The sequence below is a fragment of the Cupressus sempervirens genome, chromosome 4 (assembly GCF_028749045.1).
Source record: "Cupressus sempervirens isolate cs-2001-9-10 chromosome 4, ASM2874904v1, whole genome shotgun sequence".
In the NCBI taxonomy this organism is placed as follows: Eukaryota; Viridiplantae; Streptophyta; class Pinopsida; order Cupressales; family Cupressaceae; genus Cupressus; species Cupressus sempervirens.
In genome coordinates, this window is record NC_143121.1 from 883,693,997 (window position 1) to 883,706,364 (window position 12,368).

The 12,368-nt window shown below is 33.4% G+C and overlaps 1 protein-coding gene across 1 annotated transcript; it reads left to right on the forward strand.

The window, feature by feature from the left end:
• Positions 1-4,733: 4,733 nt before the first annotated feature.
• Positions 4,734-11,094, forward strand: LOC149564222 (putative elongation factor TypA-like SVR3, chloroplastic). Its single transcript, XM_089828311.1, has 7 exons — positions 4,734-4,830; positions 8,079-8,129; positions 9,940-10,040; positions 10,203-10,319; positions 10,416-10,567; positions 10,755-10,839; positions 10,990-11,094. Exons 1-7 carry the CDS (start codon positions 4,734-4,736, stop codon positions 11,092-11,094), a joined length of 708 nt encoding a protein of 235 aa, XP_089684437.1.
• Positions 11,095-12,368: the final 1,274 nt, after the last annotated feature.

The following is a 12,368-nucleotide window of genomic DNA, read 5'->3' on the forward strand; positions in this document are numbered from 1 at the left end:
CAGTCAACACCAGATTGCTATAGTAACTCAGCACCAAGTAAGTGTTGTAGTAACTCGACACCAAGTAAGTGCTGTAGTAACTCAACACCAACTAAGTGCTATAGTAACTAGGCACCAACATGTAGAATGAACAAAAATGATCAAGATAACAAGGCAACCCACAATGCTCTTGCATCAGACAACTAGTGTTGAAAGAAATGATTCTCTTGAATCATTGAGATGTCACAATCCGAGTTGAATCCAACTCAAATTGAGAAATAGATGAAGCCTCTTCAATAGGTTAATTCTTCCACTTTTCCAAATATTCATAGTAATCTTTTCCTCTTGTGCTCTTGCCAACTCTCTGATCTAATATTTGTTCAACTTCTTCAATCTGCTTCTTAGTAAATCTTTAGATACGACAACTTCATCATCTGACTCCTGATACTTATACAAATCAAGAATATTGAATATAGGAGATATATTCATGTCATCAGGTAACTCAACTTCATAAGCATTACCACTTTCAAAATTCTTCAAAATCTTATAAGGTCCAAATTTCTTCATCTTCAGCTTACTATATGTTCCAACAAGAAATCTTTCTTTCTTTAAATGAACTGTCACCTCATCACCAACTTCAAAATCATGATGTCTTCTAGACTTATCAGCATTCTCCTTATACTTCTAATTACTTTGTTCCAACCTCAACTTCACTTCCTTATGCAAAGACTCCATACAATTAGTAAATTCTTCTCCTGCAGTGCTTTTCTTTTCTTCACCAACAACATCTCTCAAATTTGATATACCTCTGGGCTATATTCTAGTAAAAATCTCAAAAGGTTTTTTCCCTATACTCCTATTCAAAGAATTGTTATATGCAAACTCATCTTTTTCCAACACTACTTCCCAATTACTTGGCTTATCTCCAACTAAACATCTCAGTAAATTACCCAAGCTTCTATTCACAACCTCTATCTATCCATCTATCTGTTGATGGAATGTAGAACTAAACTTCAACTTAGTACCCATCTTCTTCCACATTGTTTTCCAAAAATAACCAACAAACTTACTATCTCTGTCAAAACTAATACTTCTTGGTAATCCATGCAATCTCATAATCTCTTTAAAGAAAAGTTCAGCAACATACTCTGCATTTGATGTCTTTTTACATGGTATGAAATGAGCTATCTTAGAAAATCTACCCACTACAAAAAATATGGAATCATACCCCTTCACTATCTTAGGCAATCTATAAACAAAATCCCTACTAATCTCACTCCAAGGTTTCTCAAGAATAGTAATAGGTGTATACAAACCAGTATTTTGACTTACTTCTTTTGCAATTTGACAAACTCCACAACAATTTACAAATTTTTGAACATCTTTATACATTTGTGGCCAATAATACTTCTCTTTTAGAAAAATCCATGTCTTATTAATTCCAAAATGTTCAACCAATCCACCACTATGCTTTTCCTTAATCAGATTCAACCTCATAGAACTTCTAAGAATACACAACTAAATGCCTTTGAACAACATACCTTCTTGAATGAAGTACTCATCATACTAACTTATGTGACCTATCAAATTTGGTGCTTTGCACTCTCTCCATGCCTCATCAAAATTAGGATTAACATCATACAACTCTTTCATTTCATCAAAACTGAGAACTTCAACCTTCATTTCAGCCGACAAAGAATTTCTTTTACTCAATGCATCAACAAATTTGATAGTAACAAATGTGAAACATTGCAAGTACTCAACCCACTTCTTATGTCTCCGATTCAATTTATGTTGACTTCCCAATTATAGTAAAGCTTTATGATTAGTATACAACACAAACTCTTTATAAATCAAATAATGTCTCCACTTCTTCAATGCTTGAACAATAACATAAAACTCTTGATCATACACAAAATACTTCCTTTTAGCATCATTCAACTTCTCATTAAAGAAAGTAACAAGATTACCTTCTTGACTTAATACAACTCCTATTACATTACCACTTGCATCACATTCAACTTGAAATACTTTGCTGAAATTAGGCAAAGCCAATATATGTAATTTAGCAACCTTTTGTTTCAAGGTCTCAAAACTCTTATTAGCTCCATGTGTCCACTTGAATTCCTTTTTATCTTTCCTCATGGTCTCAGTCATAGCATTAGAAACAACACCAAAATTCTTTATAAACTTTCTATAAAAACTAGCCAAACCATGAAATGATTTTACCTCATCCACATTCGTAGGTGTAGTCCATTCCAAAATTGTTTTAACCTTCTCAAGATCCATCTTAAATCCATCAGCTAAAATCACAAATCCCAAATAAACAATCTCCTCTTGCATAAAAGAACACTTTTTTAGATTAATCAACAACTTTTCCTCTTTCAACCTCTACAATACTTGTCTAATATGCTCAAGATGTTCTTCCTTAGTCTTACTGAATATTAGAATATCATCCAAATAAACAATCACAAACTTACCCAAAAATCTTTTTAGAACTTCATTCATCAACCTCATGAAAGTAATAGGTGCATTACTCAAACCAAAAGTCATAACCAACCATTCATACAAACCATTTTTTGTCTTAAAAGCAATCTTTCATTCATCACCTTCTTTAATTTTGATCCGATGATAGCCACTTTTCAAATCAATCTTGGTAAAATACTTTACTCAACTCAAATAATCCATTATGTCATCCATCCTCGGCATAGGAAACCTATATTTCACTATTATCTTGTTAATAGCTCTAGAATTAGTACACATTCTACATTCTCCATTCTTTTTAGGTGTTAATATAGTAGGTACAACACATGGACTCAAAATTCTTTGATCAAACATTTGTATAACAACTCATGCACTTGTCTATTAAGTTTTTCATTCTCTATAGGTGTCAATCTATATGGTGCTTTGTTTGGAAAACTAGCTCCAGGAATAAGATCCATACAATGACTTATACTTCTCATTGGAGGCAAACCAATAGATATTTCCTCTACAACAATCTCTTTATACTCATTTAGCAATTCAACAATTTCTTCTGGTACTCGATCAATACTACCAGTTGTCCCTTGGGCACCACTGATTGGCACTCACTTAACACCATTTTCTAGCTCTTGGGTACTATTGAAACAACTTGGTTTCTTTGGAATTATAGCAAAAAAAACTTGATTCTTTTTCATTTCCTTTTACAAATTATTTCTTGTTAACCATGCAAATTTTTACAACAGTACAATTAACCTCATCTAGATTTTCAATTAAAGGAATCAGCATTTGTTTCTTCCCATTCATCCAAAGAGTATATTGATTTAATCTTCCATCATGCATAGCATATCTATCATATTGCCAAGGTCTACCCAACAAAATATGACAACAATCCATAGGCATAATATCACACAAAACTTCATCAAAGTAATGTCCAATCTTGAACTACACAAGGCATTTCTCACTTACCAATATCTTATGCTCATATTTGATCCATGAAACATGATAGGGATTAGGATGCTTCAACCTCTACAATTGAAACTTTGCAACCAACTCTTTTGATGCCAAATTTGTAGAACTTCCACTATCAATGATCACTTTGCAGCATTTTCTAGCCATCTTACATCTTGTCTTGAAAAGACTTCTCCTTAAAATAGGTTCCTCATCACTTCCCTTATTACATAAGGTTCTTCTCACCACCAAATTTTCTCTAGCCTCAGGTCCACTTGGTGAACCCTCATTATCTCATCAAATCACAACCTTTTTGTTACCTTTTCCACTTTCAAAGGATCTACATTCAAAAAATCTATGTCCCTCTTTAGCACATCTGAAATAATTACCATGAAATCCATCTCTAGAATAAGAATTACCTCTTGCTCGGTAAGAATTAGTACCTCCATGGTAAAAATTACCACTTTTCCATTCGGTCTTGCCTTTTTCATCATTCTTCCACTCAAATTTTCCTTTATCCTATACAAAATTGTCAGATCTGCCATCTTTACCATAAGATCTACCTCTACCTCTCTAGAATCTACCACCTCTACCTCTTTTCTTTGTTTATGCTTCTTTACAAAAATCTCCTCAGCTTTCAAGGCGTATTAATATGCTTCTTCAACACTTTCCAACTTTAGAAAACTTATTTCATCTTGAATTCTAGATCTCAATTCATTTGTGTACCTTGCAATTTTCTCAACATCATCATCCACATGTCCAGATCTAATGTCCAATCTATAGAATTCCTTGGTATAATCTTTCACTAACATGTCCTTTTGTTTCAAATTTTGCATCTTTCTCAAAAAGCTAACTTGGTAATCATCAGGAAGGAATTTAATCTTTACCTTGTTCACTAACTTTGGCCAAGTTTTGATCTTCTCCTTTCCTCTCCTTTGTCTATTAGTTTGTAAATGCTCCCACCATAGTGATGCATGACACTACAGTGTTTTTAGTCTATTATCATGACACACAAATACAAACACACTAGGGAAAATGGAAATGCATCTCTTCTACGAGGATGCGCACATCTGCACTTCCTTAGCTAGTTATGATAATAAAAAATCTGGATCTGTCAACAATGGCAAATCTTATTAGTGGATAAATAAAATTCCAAGTGATTACCAATGCTCGTCTGGTGGAAATGGATAGTGAGAAGCATCTAAGGTTGTGTAGCCACAGTACTACTTACAAAGGTCTGCCCGAACATAGAGGGAGAATAAAGTAGAGGCTATAATGAAGTGGGGTTGTGGATGTAGGGTGAGAAGAAAAACAACATTGTAGAAATGGTGGAGGGTGGGGCGAAGGCAAAAATGTACCCCTACATTCATCGCATTGATACAGCCCTTAGTCCCAGTGCCCTAGCTGGAGCAGGAGTGGCAGGTGAGTTCAACCGTTTGCACCTGGGACATCGTCAACACAGAGGATGTTGTATTGGGTGATGTCATTTTTTTAAGGAAGCAGAGTGTTTGTTCTTCTTGCCACTGATTTACATGTCCGAGATGCTTCTCTATATGGGGATGATGCCTTTCCAAGTGCCCTGTGTCATCCACTGCTTGCCTCTGAGATCAGTCTATCGTAGTCCTCAGCTTTTCCACAAACTTTGGCCTACTATGTAATCTGATAACTCTACTGCCAATGTGGTTTGTATCCTTAGTAGGATTCTGTTTCATTATTAAATGTTTTCATGAATTATACACTTGTTTTTATTGATGCTGTAAAATCCTTTGCGAGTGACCTATGCTAAAGCCTTAAAGAAAGTAGATCCATTGTTACATAGCGACAGTAGAGTGAATTTGTTAGCAAATTCTAGGATTGAAGAAAGGATCATGGTCCGATGGAAGTGATGCAAGAAGCAAAGAAATTGTGTTAATGTCAAACATTTATAGTTCAAAAACCATATTCGATAAACATCTTTAGGCCTACAATTGGAATATGGGAATTGATAAACATAAACAAGATTGAAAGAAAGACCAAAAAATGTGGCAAAAAGTTAAGTAGCTCTATAGAGTTTGTTAGATTCTAGTGAATTCAGACAAGCTTACAAGTCAAGCCACTATAAGTAGGTTTGGTTGTTTTAGCTTTAGAATTGCACTCATTTATAATAGATATGTTACGACAAAAGAAATCTATTTTTGTGAAAGAAACTAAAGCTTTGAAGAAAAAATAGAAACATCAACAATAACTAGATAGGACATTGCATTCTTTCGATCTCAATGATTTATGATGTAAGAGGCCACTCCCCTCTTTCCTGTAGTAATAACTAAGAAACACAAACACCAAAATAGAAGTAGAGATAATATTGGCCAGCCAATGGCCTCTCTTCCTCTTTAACAACTTCTCTATTTTAACACAAATCTGCACAATCCTCATTTGCAATTCAATGCACTCTTGCTAATCCCTACAACTTCATTTCCAATCCTCTTACGCAACTTCCTCTATGCACAACCTACAGGGCCTAGGAGACCCCTCCTCCATTCTACTATGCTATTGCTTTTTTTTTATAACAATAATTATGCTATTTTATGTCCTCCATTTCACCTTCTTCAACACTCCTTTTGGTACAATGCTTCACTGTCTTCTCTTCACTATGCAGCCCATCCTCTTCTGCAACCATGCCTTGCAATTTAGATATTTTCTTTTTTAATCTGCCACCATATTTCTTTGGGCCTTGTGGCATTACCTTCCCTCTTCCTTTTTCTCCATGCAGTGCTTCTTCCTCTATCCACACTCTCTCAAGATCTTTTTTTTTTCATTTCAAATAATGCTGGCAAGGTTTGGAAATTTGCTATTACACCTGCCAATTTCTTGAATGTTTTTTTAGCTTTTCCCACAAATTCGCTTGTGCAAATACCACACTGTCAAACACTTCACTATTCATATTTTGCATACATGGATTCTAGGTAAGCTTGTGGCTTACACCTGCCATGTTCCTATGGAAAGGCTTCTTCAACATTTTGATTTTGGTGCATAGCCTGGAATCATTCTATCCATGTGTGGGAATTTCTTTAAAAAAAATTGAAGTTTGTTGTCTACTTTTCCACAAGGCAGTATGTTGACTTCATGGCCTATGATAGCATCTACAAGGTTATGTCCACAAGTTCTACCATGGCTGCACTAGAATCATATGTAATATCATGAAAGGAGTTATTGGGGTTGAAATCAACAAACATGTTGGTAGTAGGATTATCAAAAAGAGAATCCATGCATGAGTTAATGGATGTTTAGGTCCTGTTTCAAAGCTCCATATTTTGTTGCTTGCATACATATCAACCATGGTAGTGGCAATTATAACATCTAGCAAATTCCTTGTTGATGGATGGCCATACTCTACTCCAAAGCTTGCCTATTTTGAAGCAATCAAATGGGAAAATATTTTTGATTGATGCCATTGGCTAATTCACCTGGGATGCTCTTGCATCAGACACATCAAGTAGGGAAAAACTTATAACTAGAACTCATAAACTAGAGTTAGGGGTTCCTTTGTCAAGAAGTGTCATGTTCAGCCCAACAAATGGTTTGCTCTATCAAATTTTCATTGGCAAAACAAATGGACCGACATATAGAGGAGGGAGGCCATGGCGTTGTTTCATAATAGTGTCATAAGCAGGGTAAGGACATAATGACCACCATGATAGGACAATAAACATATTGGATAGTATATTGTATCTATTTGATTTGACAAAAGAGTGGAAATTGTGCTGGATTATTTTGATGAAAAGATTGTGGGAAGGGGAAAATGTGATGAAGTTTTTTCTGGTGAAAATAAGATGAATATGGTAAAAGGAATTCCATCCTCATGTATTACTGCAGTCACTGCATCCACCAAGAGCAGAAGCTCAATCTACCATGGTGTGACAAGGCACAAATGGATTGGATGCTATGAAGCTCATCTCTAGGACAAGACTGCCTGTAACTCCACCCAAAACAAAAAGGGAAAACAAGGCAAGTTAGTTATACACCCAATTACATACACACCCACTTTTTTAATTCAACATTTTTTCTTTTACTCAATTACAATGGGTTTTATTCTTTTGCAAGGATGTCATTTCATTTTTCTTTCAAAGATTGGATTTTGTTTTGCCAAAGATTGTTTTTTTATGTTTTTCTAAACCTAATGATAGTGGGGTTTTGATTTCATGAATCTTGGCAATGATTGCTCCAATTTATCTTGGTAAGTTTTATCATCTATTGCAATTCTATCTACAGTATATGAGACTTAATTGGTAAGAAGAAGAGGTTTGATTTCGTTGGGTGTTTTTATATGAAATAGGAGCATATGATGAAGAAGATTCAGTAGCTAGGGCTTACGATCTTGCTCCTAGTAAGTATTGGGGACCTCAGGAGACCTACACAAACTTTCTAGTGACTTGTAGGCATAAATTGTTTCCCATTTTTTTTTTTATCAGGTGTGATGTAGCATCTAGTATTGACACTGGTTCGATTGTATAGGTGATTGAATATGATAAAAATATTAAAGAAATAAAGAATTTGAGCAAGGAAGAGTACCTTGATAATCTTAGAAGGTGCTCTTTTCATAATGATTTGTTGATTTACAATTTTGATTTGTCTTATTAATTTCTTTTGTGGGTCATGGGATGTTTATTAATGGTTGTGGGGATCTTTTTCAGGAGGAGCAGTGGATTTTCAAGGGGTGTTTCCAAGTATAGATGAGTTGCAAGGTAATGACTTGTTCTTTTTTTTTATTATTGTGGTGTTTAAGGATGGTCATCTAGTACTATGTTTTATATAGTTTTATTGTCTTGTTTATTCTGATTCTGTTTCAAATTTAGATTTTAATTGATTTAAGGATTTTTTTTTAATAATATTTTATTTTAAAAAATGATTTAGTTTTAGCAAGGTTTAAGGGGTTTTCATTTTTAAAAGATCATTTGAACATAATTAGAGTTTCATTTGTTACAGTGTAAAGATGGCAACCTCAGAATTATACATATATAAAAAAAGGAGTCAAATCATCCATGCAAAATAGTTTTAGCTATTGTGCTCCTCATGAGGGTTTTCTTGGTTAGGTTTGAATTAGCTTATGTTGCATGTAATCTTCCATGACCTGGTTGTTGCATTATATAAGCTCCAAATGTTGTAGTTGGATATGTTGTTCTTATAAAAATAGAAAAGAAAAAGACCGAAATGCTATGCTGACTCTTCTTTACCTATTCTTCAGTTTTCCTTCTTCTGCATTGAATCTGAGGTGTCAGTGAAATGATATTAACGAATACATGATATCTTCATTTGGTTGGATCTTTGAGATGTATAATATCAAATTTTGTTTCTTGATTCGATTGTGTATATTATTTATCATCAACATTTTTTATCACACTCTGTGATCTATTATTAGAGTGAAAGAGAATCAAAGAATGTGATCTTCGAGCTTTTATTTTTGTGGGCTTGCATTCAGACTTTTTTAAGCCACTAGAGCTTTTGATCTCCAAAATTTGGCAAACAACATAGGGTCTAAGACCCCTATTCCTACTTGCTTTGAACTTTTCTAAGGGTTCATTTTCATCTTTAATAGTAGCAAACTATTCTGGATCAACATAAATAGAATCATGTAGATAGTACTCCAAACCTTTGTACTTAAATCCATCATTGTTTGGAAGCATGTAGAGTTCTCAATTCTGCTTCTCATCTTCTCTTATTCTACAAGACTGACACTACCCATTTCCCAAACCTAAAGTCTCATAAGGAAGAGAAAGGAAAGCACCATAGTTAGGTGCATATAGAGACTTCCAGAAGTATTCAACTGGGAGTTTCTTCCTTTCCATCTCTATTGTGTGTGCCCTATCAGCTTCATCTGCAATCAAATTTTCTTTCCTATACTGATAGCCGCAAGATCACAATTTGATCTCCACTCCTATAGACTCTTTTACATCCTTCACATCAACTGGAAGGCATTGGTGAGTTGAAAAGACTTTGTGAGCATTAGTGGCATTTCCTTACAAAGGATGCTTACATCTCTTGAACTCTTAGTTTTAAAGGATCATGCTTACAAAGTAGCTTTTCTTGTTACCAAACTATGACTTTTAGTAATTCATTTCCAACTTCCAAGTGAATCTCAAAAGAAAGAAAGGATTTTATATTCCTATTTCATATCAAAATTGTTTTGTAAATTGATGTAGCTAGTTTCATTGAATAGAAATGTTGAATGCTATGAATGGGTCAAATGGACAAACTAGGGCCATATATGTTATGCTAAGAAAAATTGGATGGTGGTAACAACACTAGTTGTATTATGAATATTTTAGAAATCTTTTCACAAATGTCAAAGTATATGTGAAGTTGAAGATATTTGTTGAGATAATATTTCTTTTCTTACTATTTACATTTATTTTACCTTTCTAATGCTATTTTTGAATTGGTCTAACATTATTTTCTCTGTTCATTTAATTTTTAAGAGGTCTTAATCAGGTAATTAAGTTATAAATTTTAATTGCAACTCTTCTTAATTGAAACTTCTATAGGTGTATTCATCAGATGAAAAATTCAGGTTGGGTAAAGTCAGTGAACTATTTGTGTATGAGAATTTTACAAAAGTTCCAGCTGAAATGGTTGAAGCTAGAGATATGCTATCTATGGTATAAATGATGTCCTTCTACATATATATGTTCCTCTGTTCATCCATTAAATATCCCAAATTTTCATTCCTAATCTTGTCCATCATGAAGCATTTCTTTTGAGTAATTTTCAAGGTAATACTGAAATGTATAGTTTTTGGTTATGTACTATGATCAATATAGATTGGTGAAACTCTGGCAGATAAATTTAATGGCTCAGCTTTTCCTGGAATTAAAATTGAACAACCTACTATGAAAATGGCATTTGCAATCAACACTTCACCATTTTTTGGGCATGAGGTTTGCTCCTTGATTAAGTCAAATAGTGTTTATGTACTTATCATAGACACTTATATTGATCAAGCTAATTCATTTTTTCTTTGAACAAATTTTCAGGGGAAACATGTGACAAGCACAAAAATTAGAGAACATCTTTATCATGAACTTGAGAGGAATTTGGAAATGAAAGTTGAAGATGGGGAAACAACTAATACATTCATTGTTAGTGGGAGGGGTACATTGCATATAACAATACTAATTGAGAACATGTAGGTGTATATGGATTTTTATTTTCTCCAAACTGGATATGGTTAATTACAATAATATGTTCTTTTGCAAGCTGCAACACATTTATAATTATGGAGCTAGTTTCTTATCACTGTGCACCTATTTATCTTGAACATCTTACAATCAAAATGAACCTTTGACAATTTTTTTGACATTTTGATCTTGTAGGCGGAGGGAAGGATTTGATTTTATGGTAAGCACACCTAAAGTTATAAACAAAAAAGTTAACGATAAATTGTTTGAACCCTATGAGGTACAATAATATCCTCATCATCTTGGATTTCTATTGATGATTGTGAAATCCTATAAAGAGTAAAATGATGAAAAGATGATGAAAATATATACTAAATGCATTTGCAATATCAAACATTACTTTTGATATGTTAGAAGTAATGAAATGTAGATTGCTATTGTTGAAGTACCAAAAACATATGTGGGTGTTGTTGTGGAGCTCTTGGGAAAATGCCATGGGCAGATGCTTGATGTCCAAGCCACAGGGAAATTTTGATCAATCTATTACCCTCTTTAAATGTTTACCTTAAGAAGATTTAAGAGAGTGAATGTTGATACATGTGTCAAATTTTCATTCAAGAAAATGGCCATATTGAATCATTGAAATTTAGATAGAAAGTCTCATTTGCTTTTAAGGATTAAGATGAGAATGACATTGAGTCACAAGGATTAGGATTTATTTGCTAGGTTAATTGAGATTTTTGGTGATAAGGATTCAAATTTATTTGCTAGGTTAAATGAGGTTTTTGGTGTTAAGGATTAAGTTTTATTTGCTAGGTTAAATGAGACTTTTGGTGTTTAGTAATTTGTTGACAACCACTCCAACAAGGTTGATTCTTTGTGTTAGTAAATGTGTTTGAGATATACATTATTTGTGTGTTTGCAATTAGATTTTAGATTTTGAATGAACTAATTTACTATGTTTTTTCATATACAACATAATATCTAGATTCATGATTATTTAGATGATTTTTCTCCTCTGACGTTTTACATTGGAACTATGTTTAGATCACTAATCTAGCCCTTCTTAATTTCTTTCTATTGCTAGCCTTTTCTTCTTCAAAAATAGCATAACTATATACTTGATCAGCATTATGTACAAACATTGCTAGCTATGAGTATTAATCCTCTTTTATGATCATTTTCCTATGCACTTGGTTATCTTTCTTATCTTGGATTGAAAATGTGTTTTATTGCCACTAAAAGTAGTGTTGTCACTCTATTTTTATTGAAAGTAAATTCTACATTTGTAACTTGGAATGCTTGCATTTTTTGGTTAAATTTGTGATATAAGGGAGACTTCCACAAATTTTCAGAAGCCAGGAAAAAAAATGGCTCAGAAATTTTTGTGCTATATTGTATGCTCATATTTTTTTCTAGGAAATACTTGGTAAAATCCATGTTTGGAAAATGACAATTTCTAGAAATAGGATGTGCCAAGCCATTTCTTGTAACTTGCTTCATGATTATTCCTAGTAGTCGCTGGAAGGCATATTTAATGACGGTGTTGGAATTTCAAACATGTGTTGTGAATTTTGTTTTTCAATGAAGTACAGGATTGAGTCTCTCTCTCTCTCTTTGATTCTTGAATCTCATAGTAACATCTATTTTTCTATGTCAATTTACATTGTAAAATTTTATGTACATATGTAGAGGATAATGTTTTTTAATTTAATAAGGCCATATTGTTATCTGCATTAATCAATGGAAGCTCTAATTTCAAAGATGCCCTTCCTTGTGTTTCTTTCAAAATTTAATTGTATCTTTCTT